The sequence below is a fragment of the Anolis carolinensis genome, chromosome 6 (assembly GCF_035594765.1).
Source record: "Anolis carolinensis isolate JA03-04 chromosome 6, rAnoCar3.1.pri, whole genome shotgun sequence".
Taxonomy (NCBI): domain Eukaryota; kingdom Metazoa; phylum Chordata; class Lepidosauria; order Squamata; family Dactyloidae; genus Anolis; species Anolis carolinensis.
The window spans coordinates 11734730-11752550 of NC_085846.1; the positions used below are offsets into that span (position 1 = coordinate 11734730).

General features: G+C 41.7%; 1 protein-coding gene across 1 annotated transcript; it reads right to left on the reverse strand.

The window, feature by feature from the left end:
• Positions 1-1959: 1959 nt before the first annotated feature.
• Positions 1960-14496, reverse strand: bcl7c (BAF chromatin remodeling complex subunit BCL7C). Its single transcript, XM_008115387.3, has 6 exons — positions 13665-14496; positions 9338-9416; positions 9135-9243; positions 7789-7950; positions 7103-7188; positions 1960-4249 (listed from the first exon to the last, which is right to left on the reverse strand). The coding sequence occupies exons 1-6, from the start codon at positions 13754-13756 to the stop codon at positions 4097-4099; spliced, it is 681 nt and encodes a 226-aa protein (XP_008113594.2). The 5' UTR covers positions 13757-14496; the 3' UTR covers positions 1960-4096.
• Between the last annotated feature and the right edge of the window lie 3325 nt (positions 14497-17821).

Below are 17821 nucleotides of genomic sequence, written 5' to 3' on the forward strand. Positions count from 1 at the left end.
TGATGCTGAAATACAACACAGCCTGAGCTCTGCGAGCGCAGCAAAGAGTGTTTGCGGATTGGGACATTCGTAGGGCCACCAAGATGCTTGTTTACAAAGATATTGTCCTTTCAATTCTATTGTATGTCTGCGACACATGGACTATCTACAAACCTAACTCTCGACATCTGAAAAGATTCCATCAATGCTGCTTTGGAAAAAAACTCTAAGTCTCGTGGGAAGACAGGTGGACAAACATCAACGTTCTGGAAGAAGTAAAGAACACCAACACTGACGCGATTATTCTCCACTACCAACCATTTGACTGGCCACGTTATTTGAATGCCCAATCATCATCTCCAAAGCAGTTACTTTATTCCCAGTTTAAGAATGGAAAACGGAATGTTGGTGGACAGTAAAAGAGATTTAACAATATGTTTGAATATAACATTAAAAATCTGGTATGAACATTAAACACCTAGACCTGGGAAGCGTGGGCATTCAAGTGTTGTAATTGGGAGATCAGCTGTTACCAACTTTACTATGGATTTTGAAGAAACTTGCATACAGGGCAAAAGGAAAATAATGTGTGAAGACCTTCCATCTGGAAATCTATGCCAAGACTGCTTCCATCTGGAAATCTGTGTTATCAGTGTGAAAGATGATGTGGATCCAGAAGAGGTCTTCACAGTCATTTACAAATCCACCACCAAAACTCTTCCTCTAGAAGACAATCATATTTGGCCAAAAGTGTTTGCAGATTATAATAATATCTTGACGATTATGATAATAAAACGTTTCAGTTTCAGTTTCCACTTTTCCCCATCCCTTCTCTACTCCCAACCACTTCCCCAGCAGTTTTTGACGCCAGCAACAGCTGTGTTTTTCTCATGGTATGCCAAAACACATGCTTTTGTGTGGCGTGCTTTGATGGGTGAAGATGCATATGGGTTTAATTTGCAATTCCGAACATATTTCCTGCTGCTGAATGGGCTAACCATACATTTTGAATTTCTGGGTCTTTTCCTGCTTTCTTGCAAGATGGGTGCCCTTTGGTGCTGGGATTTCTGGACAGCATCAGGAGCAAAAGACCAACAAGGATACACACACACACAATCTCAAGTTTCAGGAGAGGCAATGATATGGATACTTGAAGATCTGGTATTTTAGCTACAACATTGTGATATGATCTGGTAGAGCAGTGGTTCCCAATTTTTTTTTGACCAGGGACCACTCTCCAACATTAGTACCAAAAGGGTTACGAATCTGGTTTTGGTCAACTTTAGATTCAAATTGGTTATTTGGGGTGCTGATTCAGAAAATTGTATTGGATAGGCCACATCAGCTCTGGTTTCTGTTACAAAACATATGCCATCCAGTAGTCGCCATCTACTCACCCACAGAAAACCATATTTAATAATCTAGAGCTGATGTGGTCTATCCAATGCAATTTTCTGAATCAGCACTCCAAATAACCCCAGGAACTGGCCTAAAAACGAAGACACCAAAGCGCTCCTGCTTCCAGGTGCTACATAGAATGGCTCCACTCAGGGGGAGGGAGGAGGAGGAGAAGCAGCAGTCAGGAGGCTTGTCGCACCTTTTGTGGGTAGTCAGCCTCTCCCTTCCCAACATCCCTGTTGTCTCGGCACTACAAGAGGGTTTCACGAGACTTGTTGTTCTCATTGCAACGATGTAGTAATGGTGAGGCTGCGGACCATATTTTTGTTCTTTGGTACTACTGTTGTCTACGGACCACAGGTTGGGAACCATTGTTGTAGAGGAAGAGGTACTTCGGGGTGACACCATGAGTTACTGACTGGGTCACACCAACACTGCTTCCAATTCTATGTGGCTCCATGAAATGCCATTTGCCTAATTTACAGAGTAGCTCTGACGAAACAGAGACTGAACAATACCTTCTGAGTTACTTTGAAACACATTCTCCCTTTACCCCATCCAGGAAAGACACAGACGCAAGGCTTCACATGAGGAAGAACTTCCTTTATAGACCCAGAAAATGACAATGTCAGCTCAAAAATAAACGTTTTGCTTCTAGAACAATTGAATATAAAAGAGTAACGTTAGCCTACGATTGCTAAAACAAACAAAAGCACATTGCTACCACTACTAAGCACATTCTCTAAAGTGAATGGAAGTCTCGAGGCCAGCGGCAGACTCTGCAAAGCTTGCTTGCACACGGAAACGGTGTCTGTGAGAGAAATTGTGCAAATACCATGTATAACAAGACGGTTGTGACTTTTTCATGCCAGGTATCAGGCTGCAAAGTACACACGTGTGGATTTGTCACAACAAGCCATATGTGGCATATGTGTGAGGTCAATGGAACTGCAGAGTCCTAAACATAAAAAGCTTTTGCAAAGGCCTAAAGAGCTGGGCTAAGAACATGTGTAGCCACAAAAGGGACAAAATGAGGGCCTGGCCCTCCAAATAAGAATTCAGATCTCCTCGTGAAATGTTCCTTCTGTCTGATTGAAACAAATTGCTTCAAAAGTCAAAATTCCTCTACTGCAAAAATGGAAGTTTGTGGCAATGGTAGTGAGCTGAAGATGAAGAGGGAAAGTGTGGAGAGAAGAAAAATGGGACATTTTAAAGCAACTGATAATGTGGAATGATAGGGGATTAATTGGGATTGGACAGTTGAAAGTATGCTGCACACCAAACAAAGTAACGTTTACAAGGTCTGTTCCAACTTCCTATTTCTACAGCTGAGTTTGAAACTGCATTATATGATAAATGTGGATTCATATAATGCCGTTCAGAATAGTTAAACTGCATTGTAAGAGTCTACACTGATGTCCTAATGCAGTTCCAAACTGCATTATATGGTAGTATAAATGGGACCTAAGATTTCCTTAACCTTCTGGAGCGAAGGTGTATCTTAGGGTACATCCGCACTTTAGAATCAATGCAGTTTGACACCACTTTAAACTGCTATGGTTAAATGCAGTTGAACCTGGGGAGTTAGAGTTTGATGAGACGCCAGAACTAGACTTATTTGGCAAAGAAGTCTAAAGACCTGATAAAACTACAACTCCCAAGATTTTAGCTATAATAGTTGAAATGACATCAAATTGCATTTATTTTACAGTGTAGATACATTCTTAGTCCCTTGCCAGAGACTAAAGACCAAACCTTTGCCTCAGAACATTTCAATGATATGGAAGCAAGCTTTAATTGCAATACAACAACTAATGCTTTCAGTATGTGAAGAGTGCCTTTCTCCTTCCTAGAAAGTAGCCAAAAAGTAGACCTGATTCATACGGGATTTCAAGGACAACAATATACAACTTTAACGTTGACTTGTTGCTTAAAAGATCAATGACAGATTCATTAAGGCTCAAGACATCTTTCGTGCCCACAAACCAGGGTGGGATTTTCACCCCTGAGATGCAAGAATCTAGTTCTCATCATTCAGGAAAAAAACTAAAAACCCTTTCCAAATTCTCCCCTCCTCTAAACCACAAAAATAATAAATTGTTGCAAAACTGGTAGGCTTAATTCTCCTATTTGGCTGTATTCACTGAATGTGGAAGCGGATTTTGTCCTGACTGCAAAATTGGAATAAGAGGAGGCTTATATGTCACCTTGCCTTTAAAACCAATAGGTGCCCTTTAGTTCCCCAATAAAGACTGGAACACAGAACCTGGAAACCTTGTGACTTTCCTGGCAAGTGTTTTTAAAGCATCTTTTACTTCTAGCAAATGTGGTCTTGCTTCTCCCATTCACTTCCACAAAAGTAACGAGGCATCTAAAACAAAGCAAACCCTAAGACTGTTCCTCCCCACATTTGTTTCAGTTTTGTGTGCTTCGTCCTCAGCAACACACCTCGTTTTAATACTGCGGATCATAAATGAACATGGCTGCTACCTGTAAACAAACATGTTCCCTTTGTGCATCCAAAGATATAGTAGCATAATGCCTCTATAGGGATGGACAGAAAAATGGTGACAATTGGGATGGGGGGGACACAACACGAGCCGGAACAATGGCTGCTGGTACCATATTTTAGCTGAGAAGATGCTAAGAGATGCTCTTCCGTCTAAGTTTCCCCAACACCAAATCAAAAGAAGTGGGGAGGACAGAAACAGATCTGAACCTAAGCCTCCGAGGGCTGGCTAGACTCTGAATCTTGCCCCTCGGTACGGATACGTTTCAGTGGGGGAGCCCCAAGGGACGGCACCTCTTCCGCCTCAGATGTGGGCTCCGCAAAGGTCTTCGCAGGCTCCGAAGGGGTGGCAGCATCCTTCACCTGGAAGACAATAATAATAATAATAATAATAATAATAATAACAACAACAACTTTATTTATACCCCGCCACCATCTCCTCAACGGGGACTCGGGGCGGCTTACATGGGGCCATGCCCAGAACAATACAATATAACAGAATATAAAAGAACAACAAATCATAACACATTGAACAATACAATAAATGATAATATACATTACAACGCAACATCAGAAGAACAATAAAAACAAGGGCGGGCCACATGAACACTAAGTAAAAACTCGGGGTGAGAAAGAAATAAGAATAAAAACCACAAAGAACAGGGTCATAAAATAGTGGTGCAATCTAGAGGATAGATATTGGAGGGGAGCAACAGAGAAGATGTATGTAGTAATTACTCTCCAAAAGCACAACGGAAGAGCCATGTTTTCAGGTCTTTCTTAAAGGCTACTTATGTAGGAGCTTGCCTAATCTCAACGGGCAGTGAGTTCCACAGTCGGGGGGCCACAGCAGAGAAGGCCCTCTCCCTTGTTCCCACAAGGCGGGCCTGAGATATCGGGAGAGGCGACAGGAGAGCCTCCCCTGACGATTGAAGGGATCGGGCAGGTTTATGATAGGAGATACGGTCACAAAGGTAGGTGGGTCCCAAACCGTTTAGGGCTTTATAGGTGATGGTCTGCACCTTGAATTGGGACCGGAAAATAAACGGCAGCCAGTGGAGCTCCTTGAACAAGGGAGTGGATCTTTCCCTGTAACTCACCCCCGTTATTAATCTGGCAGCCGAGCGCTGGACCGATTGTAATTTCCGGGCCGTCTTCAAGGGAAGCCCCACGTAGAGCGCATTACAATAGTCCAGTCTAGAGGTAACTAAGGCATGCACCACCGTGGTCAAGTCAGACTTCACGAGGTATGGTCGCAGTTGGCGCACAAGTTTGAGTTGTGCGAAAGCCCTCCCGGCCCCCGCCGACACCTGCACCTCAAGCATCAGCGCTGAGTCCAGGAGGACCCCCAAAGTGCGGACCTGTGATTTCAGGGGGAGTGCAACAAGAGGGAGAAAAGATGCAAACCTCCTATAAACGAAGGTTGCCAAAGTAACCTAAACCATAAACAGTTTCAAGCCCTCATCCCTAGAATCATAGAATCATAGAATAGTAGAGTTGGAAGAGACCTCATGGGCCATCTAGTCCAACCCCCCCCCGCTAAGAAGCAGGAAATCGCATTCAAAGCACCCTAGAGTTGGAGGTTTCAGAGGACACCCGAGATTAAAAATACACAACTGTTGTAGCTCAGCAACTGTTAGAGGATGTTTCTGATGACGAGTCAGAGAATGAAGGGAATGATGGATTTCAATGTGTGAAAGTCAGTGAGTGATCCAAGCGAGTTGCAGGCAGATGAAATTCCTGTGCTCCTTCCCAGGCAACGAGGGAAAGCGAAAGTTCAAGTTCCCTTGAGAAAAGGCCTTGGGCTGATGGGGAGTGTTCTTGGGCCTGAGAACGCAAGGAGTGAAACATAGACAAACGAGATATTCTCTGAGAATCCGAGATAAGACCTTGAAGGCCCATGGTGTTCAGCATGAGCTCATGGGCACCTGGATGGGCTTAAATTTAAGTGCCTCTCCTGTTTCTAATGCCGGGATATTTTCAGCAGTAGAAAAGGCGAATCTGCAATAGTTAAGGAATACAAATATTCCTTATTAAAAGTGTGTATGTATGTATGTATGTAAGTATATAGAACAGATTGAACATCTCTTCTCCAGAATTCCAAAATCCAAAATCATCCACATGGGTAGTTAGGATAGAGACACCTGTGCTTTCTGATTGCTCAATGTACGCAGACTTTTGTTTCATGCACAAAATTATTCAAAATGTCGTATCAGGATATGTGTATAAAGTAGGCATGGACAAACTTTGGCCCTCCAGGTGTTTTGGACTTCGACTCCCACCAATCACTTTGGAAACAACAGAACAGTCTTTCCCAGGGGTCCCCAAACTCAGGCCCGGGGCCGGATGCGGCCCTCCAAGGCCATTTACCTGACCCCCGGCCTCAGTTTTAGACTTAGGCTCACCCAAAGTCTGAAATGACTTGAAGGCACAACAACAACAATCCTACTTGATTATCTCATTGGCCAGAAGCAGGCCCACACGTCCCACTGAAATCTTGATAAGTGTACAGTATGTTGGTTAAAATTATTTTTATTTTTAAATATTGTATTGTTTTTTCATTTACCAATATTGTAAATGAAATATTGTAAATGAATGATATGGTAATAATATAATATAATATATTGTAATAAAAATATTGTGTATACATATAATATTGATAATAAATATTATAATGTAATACAATATAATATTTATTTATTTATTACAGTATTTCTACCCCCACCCTTCTCACCCAATAGGGGACTCAGGGCAGCTAATAATAATAATAATAATAATAATAATACAATATAATAATACTGTATAATATAATAATATTAATTATATATTATTTATTAAATGTAATATTACTAATAATATTACGGTATAGTGGTATAGTGCAATATAGTAATATATAATGCTAATATTGTGCTATGCTAATAATATAATATATTGTATGTACATACAACTTGTAAGCCGCACTGAGTCCCCTTCGGGGTGAGAGAGGGTGGGGTAGAAATGTAATAAATAAATAAATAATTGTTGCTGGGGTTTTTTATGGTTTTTTTTTTTTTTGCACTACAAATAAGTCATGTGCAGTGAGCATAGGAATTTGCTCGGTTTTTTTTTCAAATGATAATTCGGCCCCTCAACAATCTGAGGGACCATGAACCGGCCCTCCACTTAAAAAGTTTGAGGACCCCTGGTCTTTCCCCTTCCAAACATAAAGAAACTCACCGGGGTATCCGATGTCTTCTGATCCGGCTCTTCTTTGGTAAGCATGGGAGGCTCATCTGTTCCCTCCAGAAGCAACCCACTAGAATCTACACCCAGGAAAGAAAACAAGAGATCAGACTTGGCAGATCCATGTTACTGTGGTGTGACTGGATTCAACTTTTGACTATCAATCACTCAGATTCCCCCCCCCCCCCACTTTAACTGCCATGGCCCAATGCTATCGAATTAACACCACTTTAACTGCCATGGCCCAATGCTATCGAATCCTGGAAGTTGTAGTTTTGAAAAGCCCTTAGCCTTCTTGATCAGAGTGCTGGTGCATTACCAAACTACAGCTCCAATGAAAGAAGATCCTTCCTCTTGTTCCCACTAAATATGGTTGGAAAATCAGAAGGACTGAAGGAAATTCCTCCATGGAAGGATCTAGAGCAAGTATGGGCAAACTTTGGCTCTCCAGGTGTTTTGGACTTCAACTTACATAACTCCTAACAGCCGGTAGGCTGTTAGGAATTATGTGAGTTGAAGTCCAAAACACCTGGAGGGCCAAAGTTTGCCCTTGCCTGATCTAAAAGACAGGCAGGCTCAAATAGGACAATGTGGTCCTTCAGATACCCGGTATCCAAGTCATATATAAGTCCAAACTCTAGTGTCCCCTGTCCTTCAGCTCTCTCCTTGGTAGAACCTACCTCCTTCCTGCCCCAACAAAGGAGGCTGTGAATCCTCGGTCTTTAGCTCCCCTAACGGGGTTGGGGTGACAGTCTGGCTGCGGTCTGGAGTAGGACTGGGGCTGGTGTCACCACCTTTCAGCAAGGAGGTTTCCGAAATAGAGCTCTGGTTACTGTTCTCATCTGGGAAAAGCAGAAATGTAACCATGAAAAACACAGAGGATGTCAGAGAGAAGACCTTTGGTGGCTGGATATTCAGGACAGACCAGAGCACTGACAACTTCATGTGATATTTAGTTCAGGCCAGGGGAAATGGTTCTGCAGTAATACACCACTTTGCTAGGAACCTTTCTACATGACATGGCTGGATCTACACTGTCATATGATGCGTTTTGGACCCATATAATGCCATCTAACTGCATTGTATAGGTCTAAGCTGAACATATAAGCCTTTTTGAGTCTCCTTGTGGCGAGAAAAAGCAGGATATAAATAAGCATAATAATAATATCAATAATAATAATAATAATAATAATATGATATCCAGCATATCTATCTTGTTTGCTGTGTCATAATAAAAACAATAATAATAATACAGTAGAGTCTCACTTATCCAAGCTAAACAGGCCGGCAGAAGCTTGGATAAGCGAATATCTTGGATAACAAGGAGGGATTAAGGAAAAGCCTATTAAACATCAAATTAGGTTATGATTTTACAACTTAAGCACCAAAACATCATGTGATACAACAAATTTGACAGAAAAAGCAGTTCAATACGCAGTAATGTTATGTTGTCATTACTGTATGTACGAATTTAGCACCAAAGCATCACGATATATTGAAAACATTGACTACAAAAATGCCTTGGATAATCCAGAATCTTGGATAAGTGAGTCTTGGATATGTGAGACTCTACTGTAATAATAATAATAATAATAATAATAATAATAATAGCAATAATAGTAATCGACACATTTGGTGCCGTGCCAAAAGGTCTCAGCCGGCATTTGGAAACAATAAACATTGACAAAATAACGATCTGTCAACTGCAAAAGGCCACCTTACTGGGATCTGAACGCATCATCTGAAAATACAACACACAGACCTAAACACTTGGGAAGTGTTCAATTTGTGATTTTGTGATATGAAATCCAACATATATACCTCATTTGTTGTGTCATACTATGTCTTTGTGTCAATAATACACAGCCCCAAACTGTCTTATATGGCAAGGTAAATCCAGCCATAGTTATAGCACTATGATTCCACTTTAAGTGCTGGGGTTGTATCCTGTGGAGTCCTGGGATTTGTAGTTTAGGAAGGAATATTTAGAATTCCCCTTTCCTGTCCCCCACTTTCCAAGATGTACCATTGAGATCCAACATCAGCAAGGCAGGATTGCTCCGGGAACTGAGCCCTTGGGATCTTCTCTCTTTCGCCCTCTGCTGCTCATTGCTGCCTGCCAATCTCCTTTTCTCCTGTTGAAAAAGTGAAGAGAAGAAGGGACTAAGAAAATAAGGGAAGATGAAAAGACAAGAGACTAGAGACAGCACAGAGGCTTCCTCCACGTACCTCATCCCGGGGATCCACAATGGGTACCCACTTGTAGATGCGTAAAGATGTGTCTCCTACTGTCACCCACCGTTTTTCCCTAGGAAGCAGAGAAGAGAAAGCAATAGAAGTCAGAGACTTGCCATGTGAACCTCACTATTTATTGAACATCCAACCAGCATGGTGTAATGGTTTGAGCATTGGACTGTGATTCTGGAGACCAAGGTTTGAATCCCCATTCAGGTCATGAAACCTACTAAGTAACCTTGGCCAACTCATGCTCCTTCAGCCTCAAAAGAAGGCAAACATAAAGCCCTTCTGAATTAATTGTGTCAAGCAAGCCCTGTGAAAGGTTCTCCTTAGAGTTGTGGTAGGTTCAGAAATTACTCGAAGGCAATAACAAAACTCCCATGACTTTACTATAGAAGTAAATAGATGAAAGGCCATCCCAACTGCCACTGCCCTAATCCCACACAAAGAGAAGAAGAGGCATGCACAGCTACACCATGTCTAAGACTACAAGAAGACACAAAAATAAAGGATCGGGCTACAAGAAGACACAAACATGAAAGGTTATCTCTCCATCCCAACTGCACTGTCCTGATCCCACAGGGAGAGAAGAAGAGGCACTACCATGCCCAGGCCTAGAAGAAGATGAAAAGATGAAAGATCCTCTCTCCATCCCAACTGTCACTGCCTGGGAAAAAGAAGAAGAGGCATATTTATATGCCAGATATAATCCCCATCCCCACTGCCAATCCCTTTTCTTTATATTTTGTGTCTTTAGATTGTGAGCCAGAGGTTAATGATTAGTAAACTATCCTACCGTAGGAGTCATTTTGGAAAAATAATGATCACCTGCCTGCCAATTGGCAGATCCTCACAAAGACCCAGCAATTACAAAAAGATTTTTAAAGATAGTAAAGACAGGCTGCAGTTAACCAAGAAACTGTTTTTACAAATCTAGACACATTTTTATCAGTACAAATGTGACATAATTTTTTTTTATCACTGTGACTACAACAAAGCACCATTATGGCAGATAGATTACATTTTAATGGCCATCACTCCCTCCTTCTTGGGATTAGTAGTTCAAGGGGGGATTAGAACTCTTTACTGCACCATAGCCATGGAGCTCTCTGATTTCTAAGCAGGAACTCCAGGTGCCAGGTTTCCACAAATGGAGCCCTAGGTGCTAACTCATATAGTTACTGCAATGCTATAGGAGCTGTGGTGGTGCAATGGATTAAACCCTTGTGCCAGCTGAACTGCTGACTTGAAGGTTGGCGGCTTGAATCCATGAGACAGGGTGAGTTCCCATCTGTCAGTTTCAGTTTCCCATGCAGGGACATGAGAGAAGCCTCACACAGGATGGTAACACATCCGGGCATTCCCTGGGCAACGTCTCTATAGATGACCGATTCTCTCACACCAGAAGTGACTTGCAGTATGCTCTCAATTCGCTTCTGGCATGATAAAAAACTGCAATGCTGGAAATTTGAGGAGGAATTTTGTGAGGAGGGATATAATTCTTATTTGGGAGGAAATCCCCTCATTTTGGTTAGAGCATAAATTATAACTCGGGAACAGGATTTGAATCTCTATTTGGCCATGAAAATCCACTAGCTGACCTTGATAGATCTGCTTTAGGGTCACCATAAGTTGGAAATGACTTGAAGGCACACAACAGTGACAAAACATGTATAGACACCATTACCAAGGCTGCTCTTTGTTCACTCCTATCTAAAAGCTTTTAGGTACTCAAGATTCCTTCCGACCTGCTGGTAATTCCACCATATACCGTTAAGACTTTCAATGCCTGGACATCAAGGAATGGTGATTCCTCCTCTTTGAACCTCAAGCCCTGTTGTTGAGCAAAGCGCTCAATCCGGCTCATGCAAAAGGAGATGTCCTTTGGCCTATCAGAAACCCAGACTGTTTGGGGCCATTGGGATTACGGCCAGCTCTTTGAAATGAGCCCAGAAACAAACAGAAACCAGTATAGCTACCTTAATTATGAAGCTGTATGTTTGGAGCATGGATCTTCAAAGATGACTTTTCCTCTTATCATGCTTAAGTGAGCCCATCAGGGTGTGGTAGAGGAGCGTGGCTTTTGCCTACTTTAACTGTATGAATGGAGCAGGGTAGTTATTTCTTTTTATTTATGCTTTTCTCCTGGCACGGAACTCAAGGCACCTTACAAGGTAAGCATTAAGAATCCAAGACGTATCTTCAAACTTTCTTTTTTGCTTTCAGAAAGGTATAGATATTTGATGCAAGTGACAGAAACTGTCTGGATGGAGTTCATCCATCTTGTACCCTCCAAGTGTCCTGGTTTGGCAGGAAGAGTCCCAACTAACCCTCTGCCCTCCCACTTTTTCAGATGCTTTTAAAATGACCCAGTTTCTTCTTCCTACTTCCACTTTCCCTCTTCTGCAAATGTGTTTCAAAGTATAGAAATAGTTAGGACTCAATTCGCTCAGCAAGAAGGAGAGGTTTAACAGTGCCCTTTCCAAAAGGCTTGGGCAAAAGCAAACTGCTGCAGCCTCTCCTGGATTATGTGTTCTTCCTCATTAATAACCTTTGCCATTCTGACCACACTCTGATGTTGGTTGGCCACATATGTCCTGGGGTTTTTTCTATGAACGTTTGAGAATTATGGAATTTTAACTCTGATGTACACTAAATTCACATAGGAACTTTGTTGGCTTGAAAAGAGAAATGTAGAAATTCCCACTATTTCCCACCATTACTACAACTATTATTATTTTGAAGACAATCTGGAAATGTGGTAGTCATATATATATATCTCCTAGCTGGAAAAGCTACAGAAGGCTTTAAGGGTCATTTCCCACTCTACTTTTCTTCTAACTAGACAGGCAAAACCAAGAAAAAAGGCCACTTGGGGGAAAGTCCCTATATTGCCATTTAAAGTTTGTGATAACTCGGGTTCTTTCACAGTCTCTTAACTAATTCAGAGCATTAGCCTCCTCCCATCAAATTCACTGCGCATGTGTCATCTGGGTCATGTTTTGGTGGGCAGAAATTGCAATTGTGCAACTGCACGCACCCGTTTTATTACATGTAAAGTGAACCTCTCTGAAAAAGAAACAGTAGATGAGGCAATCCTATTCCATCTTATCTGGGACTTTTCAGCGGACAAGATGAGAAATATTGACCAAACAGATTAGCACACCACAACACTAAACCAGACACAATCCCAACCTTTGAGTCTCATTTAAGAAAGGAAAGCGGGGTATAAATAAATATGATACTAACAACAACAATAATAACTGCACAAACCGCACACACCAAAGAGATCACAACCCACCTACAAACATGGTAGATTTACCTCTCCTTACAGAAAGAATGATGTGATCGTAGCAGATACTTTACACCATCGCAGTTCAGTCCTAGTCATTTAACACAAAGCTTGAAAAGTTGTTGGTTTTTTTTGTTTTTGTTTTTGCTTTTTTTGGACTATGGTTCCTAGAACTCTCTCCCAATCCGGCAGCATGCATGTTTTCCCTGTATAATGACAGTTCTAGGAGGTATAATTTAAAAAGTGACTTTTCTAAACCATAACCAGTTCCCAGGGGGAAAGATAAAAATTAAAATTGGATCCAGTCCATTCTAGACCCATCCAGAATGCAGTTTTACTGCACTGAACTGCATTATATGAGTCAAAGGTAAAGGTAAAGGTTTTTCTCCTGACATTTAGTCTAATTGTGTACAACTGTGGGGGTTGCTGCTCATCTCCATCCATTTCTAAGAAGAAGAGCCAACATTGTCTGTAGACACCTCCAAGGTCATGTGGCTGGCATGACAGCATGGACTGCTGCTAACTTCCCGCCGGAGCGGTACCTATTGATCTATTCACATTTGCATGTTTTCAAACTGCTAAATTGGCAGAAGCTGAGGCTAACAGCAGGAGCTCACCCCGCTCCCCGGTTTTGAACCGCTGACCTTTCAGTCAGCAAAGTTCAGCAGCTCAGCGGTTTAATCCACTGCGCCACCGGTGGCTCCCTATACGAGTCTACGCTGACCATATAATGCAATTTCAAACTGCATTCCATGGCAGTGTAGACAGGGCTATGGCAAAGAATCACAAAAAACCATTACATTAATCCTGTGCCCCACACCTTGAAAGCTTGGTTTGGAGGCCCAACAGTGTACAGTACACCCACAACAAGAGAGATTGCCAGGTCCCTGTGAAGTCCCAACAAAACCCATACTGCAGTGATTCCATGACCGACTGAAAAATAGATAGGTTTGCCTATGTTAGCCACATTTCTGCCCAAAGTCGGACCACGGTCAACAAAAACTATTATCAAGCCGTGGGCCTCACCATCTCCGGACGTGTTCGATGGCTGCCATCACTTTCTTGATGTCATCTTTCGCCCGGCTCCGCGTCTCTGCTCGAACCGCCCGTCCCGACATCGGGGTCCAACTTTTGGGGTGTGTTGATGTCGGAGGTGGATGCAGGGGGGGGAGAGATAACAGGAGTCTTGTCTTGCAACCTGGATTGCAACCTTTGGCTGATGCTTGCCTGTTCCCTTTATCCCATTTCACTCTTTCCTTACTCTTGCTTCTTTCTTTTGGTCCAACTTTTTGGCTTGTGATGGTATTCCAGCTGGATTTGGAGCAGATGCTGAGACCTTTTATTTATTTATTTTGCAATCTTTCGTTTGATGCTTATCCATTCCCTTGATCCCATTTCACACTTGCCTTGCTCTTGCCCTTTCTTTTCTGTCTTTTTTCTTTCTTTCTACCTGTTCCTCTGCCTCCTTTCTACCTGTTTTGGCTCACTGCAGGAATCCCAGTGCCGGAAAGCATCTGCGTCACTCGGTCCTCCATCTATCTAGCCACCGCTTCTCCATCAAGCGGTCCTCCTCTGTCAATGATGTGTCAACAATTTCTCCTTTTCTCTCCCCCTTCTTTTCTCTCTCTTTCTCTCTTCTTCTTTTTTTTTATGCAAGCCTTCTCCTGCACATCTCTGTCCCTCTTGAGCCTCCGCCGGTCTGGACTTCCTCCTCTTTGTCTCCTTTTCCTGCCCAGCCTTTTGCACACACACAAAAAGGGGAAGACAAAAAATAGAGAACGGAAAAAAGGCAGTTCACCATCGGAAGAAAATAATATAGTTCTTTCTGTGGTTTTTTCTCTCTCTTTCCAATAGAGATTTGTAACTAAAGGAGCGCCATCTGCTGACTAGGAGAAGCCAGAAAAGTCTACTGACTTGACTCTTTTTAGGATTGCATCCTGCAGGTGGAGATGCAGATAAGAAAAGGGGGGGGGGGGGAGAGAGAAACAAATAACAAATCCGCAGATACGAATCTGGTGACTCCACACAATTCTCTTCTATTCTAAGTGACAATGCTGTGGGAGATCATTAAGACTACAGGCTTTAAGAGGAGGCCAATCTCACAGCGAGGTCTATCATTTTGTTACAGGTTGAGCGTCCCTTGCCCGAAATGCTTGGAACCTGATGTGTTCTGCATTTCGGATTTTGGCATTTTTGTATTTACATAATGAGATCTCTTAGGGATGGGACCCAAGTCTCAACACTTATGTTTCATAGACACATCGATGTTTCAGTTTCTCCACCTATGTAGATGACAGAACTGTACTTGGTGGTTCACTCATATTATTAACTATTATAATATCTCTGTTTTATATTGTATTTTGTTTTTTATCTTGTTATACTGTGAATTGTATGTATGCTGTTTTCTCTTGATTGTATTGTTCGGGCTCTGCCCCATGTAAGCCGCCCCAAGTCCTCTAGGGGAGATGGTGGTGGGGTATAAATGAAGTTTATTATTATTATTATTATTATTATTATTATTGACACAACGACGTTGTATGACACAGCAAACAAGATAGATATGCTGGATTTTGTTTCACAAAATCACAAGTCGAACACTTCCCAAGTGTCTAGGACTGTGTGATGTATTTTCGGATGATGCATGCAGATCCCAGTAGGATGGCCTTTTGCAGTTGGCAGATCGTAATTTTGTCAATGTCTATTGTTTCCAAATGCTGGCTGAGATCTTTTGGCACGGCACCCAGTGTGCCCATCACCACTGGGACCACCTGCACTGGTTTCTGCCAGAGTCTTTGAAGTTCAATCTTGAGGTCCTGGTAGCAGCTGAGTTTTTCCTGTTGTTTTTCGTCAATGTGACTGTCTCCTGGGATGGCGACATCAATGATCCAAACCTTGTTCTTTTCCACAACTGTGATGTCTGGTGTGTTGTGTTCCAGAACTTTGTCAGTCTGGATTCGGAAGTCCCACAGTATCTTTGCATGTTCATTTTCCATGACCTTTGCAGGTTTGTGATCCCACCAGTTCTTTGCTGCTGGCAGGTGGTACTTGAGGCATAAGTTCCAATGAATCATTTGGCCCACATAGTTGTGCCTCTGTTTGTAGTCTGTCTGTGCAATTTTCTATTAATATTAATATTAATTAATATTTATTATTATTATTATTATTATTATTATTATTATTATTATTATTGTTGTTGTTGTATGCATCTCCCAAAGGTAATTTTATACATACCTAAAGTAATTGGGAATTAAACAGTAAGGATGGTTTTGGAGTATCTACAATTTCAAAATTACAGATAAAGGATACTCAAACTGAATCATTATTCATAGAATCGTGGAGTTTAAAGGGATCATTTAGTTCAACCTTGCCAGTATAAGACAGGAAAGCAGGGATATAACAACAACAACAACAACAACAACAACAACAACATACTTTATGTTGGCACCCTCTTTGCTTAGATTTTGCCATTTAATTCAGGAAAGGTTATTGTAAGGTTTTCACAGTATAATCTTTTGAGACTGGATGTGTACGTTTTATAACAACAAAAGGAAATGTTATTTCTTGTGTTGTTGAAGGCTTTCATGGCCTGAATCACTGTGTTGCTGTGAGTTTTCTGGGCCGTCTGGCCATGATCCAGAAACATTATCTTCTGATGTTTTGCCTACATCTATGGCAGGCATCCTCAAAGGTTCTGAGGTCTGTTGGAAACTAGGCAAGTGGAGTTTATATATCTGTGGAATGATCAGGTTGGGAGAAAGAACTCATGTCTGTTTGAGGCAAGTGTGAATGTTACAATTGGCCACCTTGATTAGCATTGAATGGTCTTGCAGCTTCAAAGCCTGGCAGTTTCCTTCCTGGCTGCCTCAGAAAACAGGGAAATTCCAGACAGGAAACAGGGCCAGCTAACACCTCCCAACAAAGGATTCCCCATGGAATCCTAGGATTTGTAGTTTGAAGAAGCACTAGAGATCTCTGACTGAGAATGCTGAATGCCCCACCCTAAACTACAAATTCCAGGATTCCATATGATGGATCCATGAGAGTTAAAGTGGATTCATGGTGCTATAATTCTGTGGTTTGAATGAGGCTCAAGTTTCAAATCTTCATTTAGCCATTGCAACCCACGGAGTGACCTTGAGCAAGTTACATTCTCTGTTTCACAGGAAAGCAATGGCAAACTATTTGAGCAAATCTTGCCAAGAAATTTCCGTGATAAGTTTGCCTTCAAGTTCCCTTAAGATGGAAATGATTTGAAGGCACTCAATAGTAACAAAGAATTACATCAAGGTCACAAAACATCTGCCAGCCTAGATAAGTGTTTTGCCATACAGAAAAACCTTATCAAATCCCTGCTGGGTCATGAAAACACACCCCTAAGTCGGAAACGACTTGAAAGCACATAACTAAAGTGAATTGTTCCTACTTGTTGAATGATTTTTGCAGTCTCACATCTTTACATCCTCCTTATGCAACAAAAATAACTGCTTTCAAAGGGCACAGATAGTGAACAGAAACTATTAGGTTCTTTTAAAAATTATGTTAGGCCATCCCTCAGCAGAAAAAAAGGGAAAATTATATCAGAGGCTGCAAAGTCGAGTTTCAAACAGGATGTGATGCAGAAGCTCTTATAAAAACTATACTCCTATACGCTTTTTTTCCCTTTCCTATATGCATTTTACTTGGAAATAAGTCCCATTGGAACCTGCCTGTGGTTGGACAGGGATAAAGTGTTCCATTATTAAACATTTACTCCTACGCAGACCCTAACAAAGCCTTAGTGACATTTCTTGTGGATGAATATGCAGTTACTCAGGGTGCATCCACACAGTTGAATTAATGCAGTTTGACACCACTTTAACTACCATGGCTCAATGCTGGGAGCTGTAGTTTGGGGAAGCACCAATATTTATTTATTTATTTATTTATTTATTTATTTATTTATAATATTTATACCCCATCCTTCTCACCCCAAAGGGTACAGAACACACATACTGCAAATATTTAATGCTGATTATACACTTAACAAGGACAGACAACACAAACAGAGGTAAAGGCAGTTTTTCCCATCTTATTTCCGGCATCTTGGAGGCTATCGCTCCATCTTCCATGATGAGGAGCTTTCTTCCTATCAATAGCCTTAAGGGCGCAATTATTACTTCCCCACTAAAAGCGGTACCTATTTA

Bases quoted from the DNA above. Each gene is read 5' to 3' on its own strand.
- bcl7c (XM_008115387.3), bottom strand. From the start codon at position 13,756: ATGTCGGGACGGGCGGTTCGAGCAGAGACGCGGAGCCGGGCGAAAGAT. The intron at 7,951-9,134 runs GTACATCTTGGA...TGCTTTTCCCAG, and splicing joins GCTGATGTTGGATCTCAATG to ATGAGAACAGTAACCAGAGC. The intron at 7,189-7,788 runs GTAGGTTCTACC...TCCTGGGTGTAG, and splicing joins TTTGTTGGGGCAGGAAGGAG to ATTCTAGTGGGTTGCTTCTG.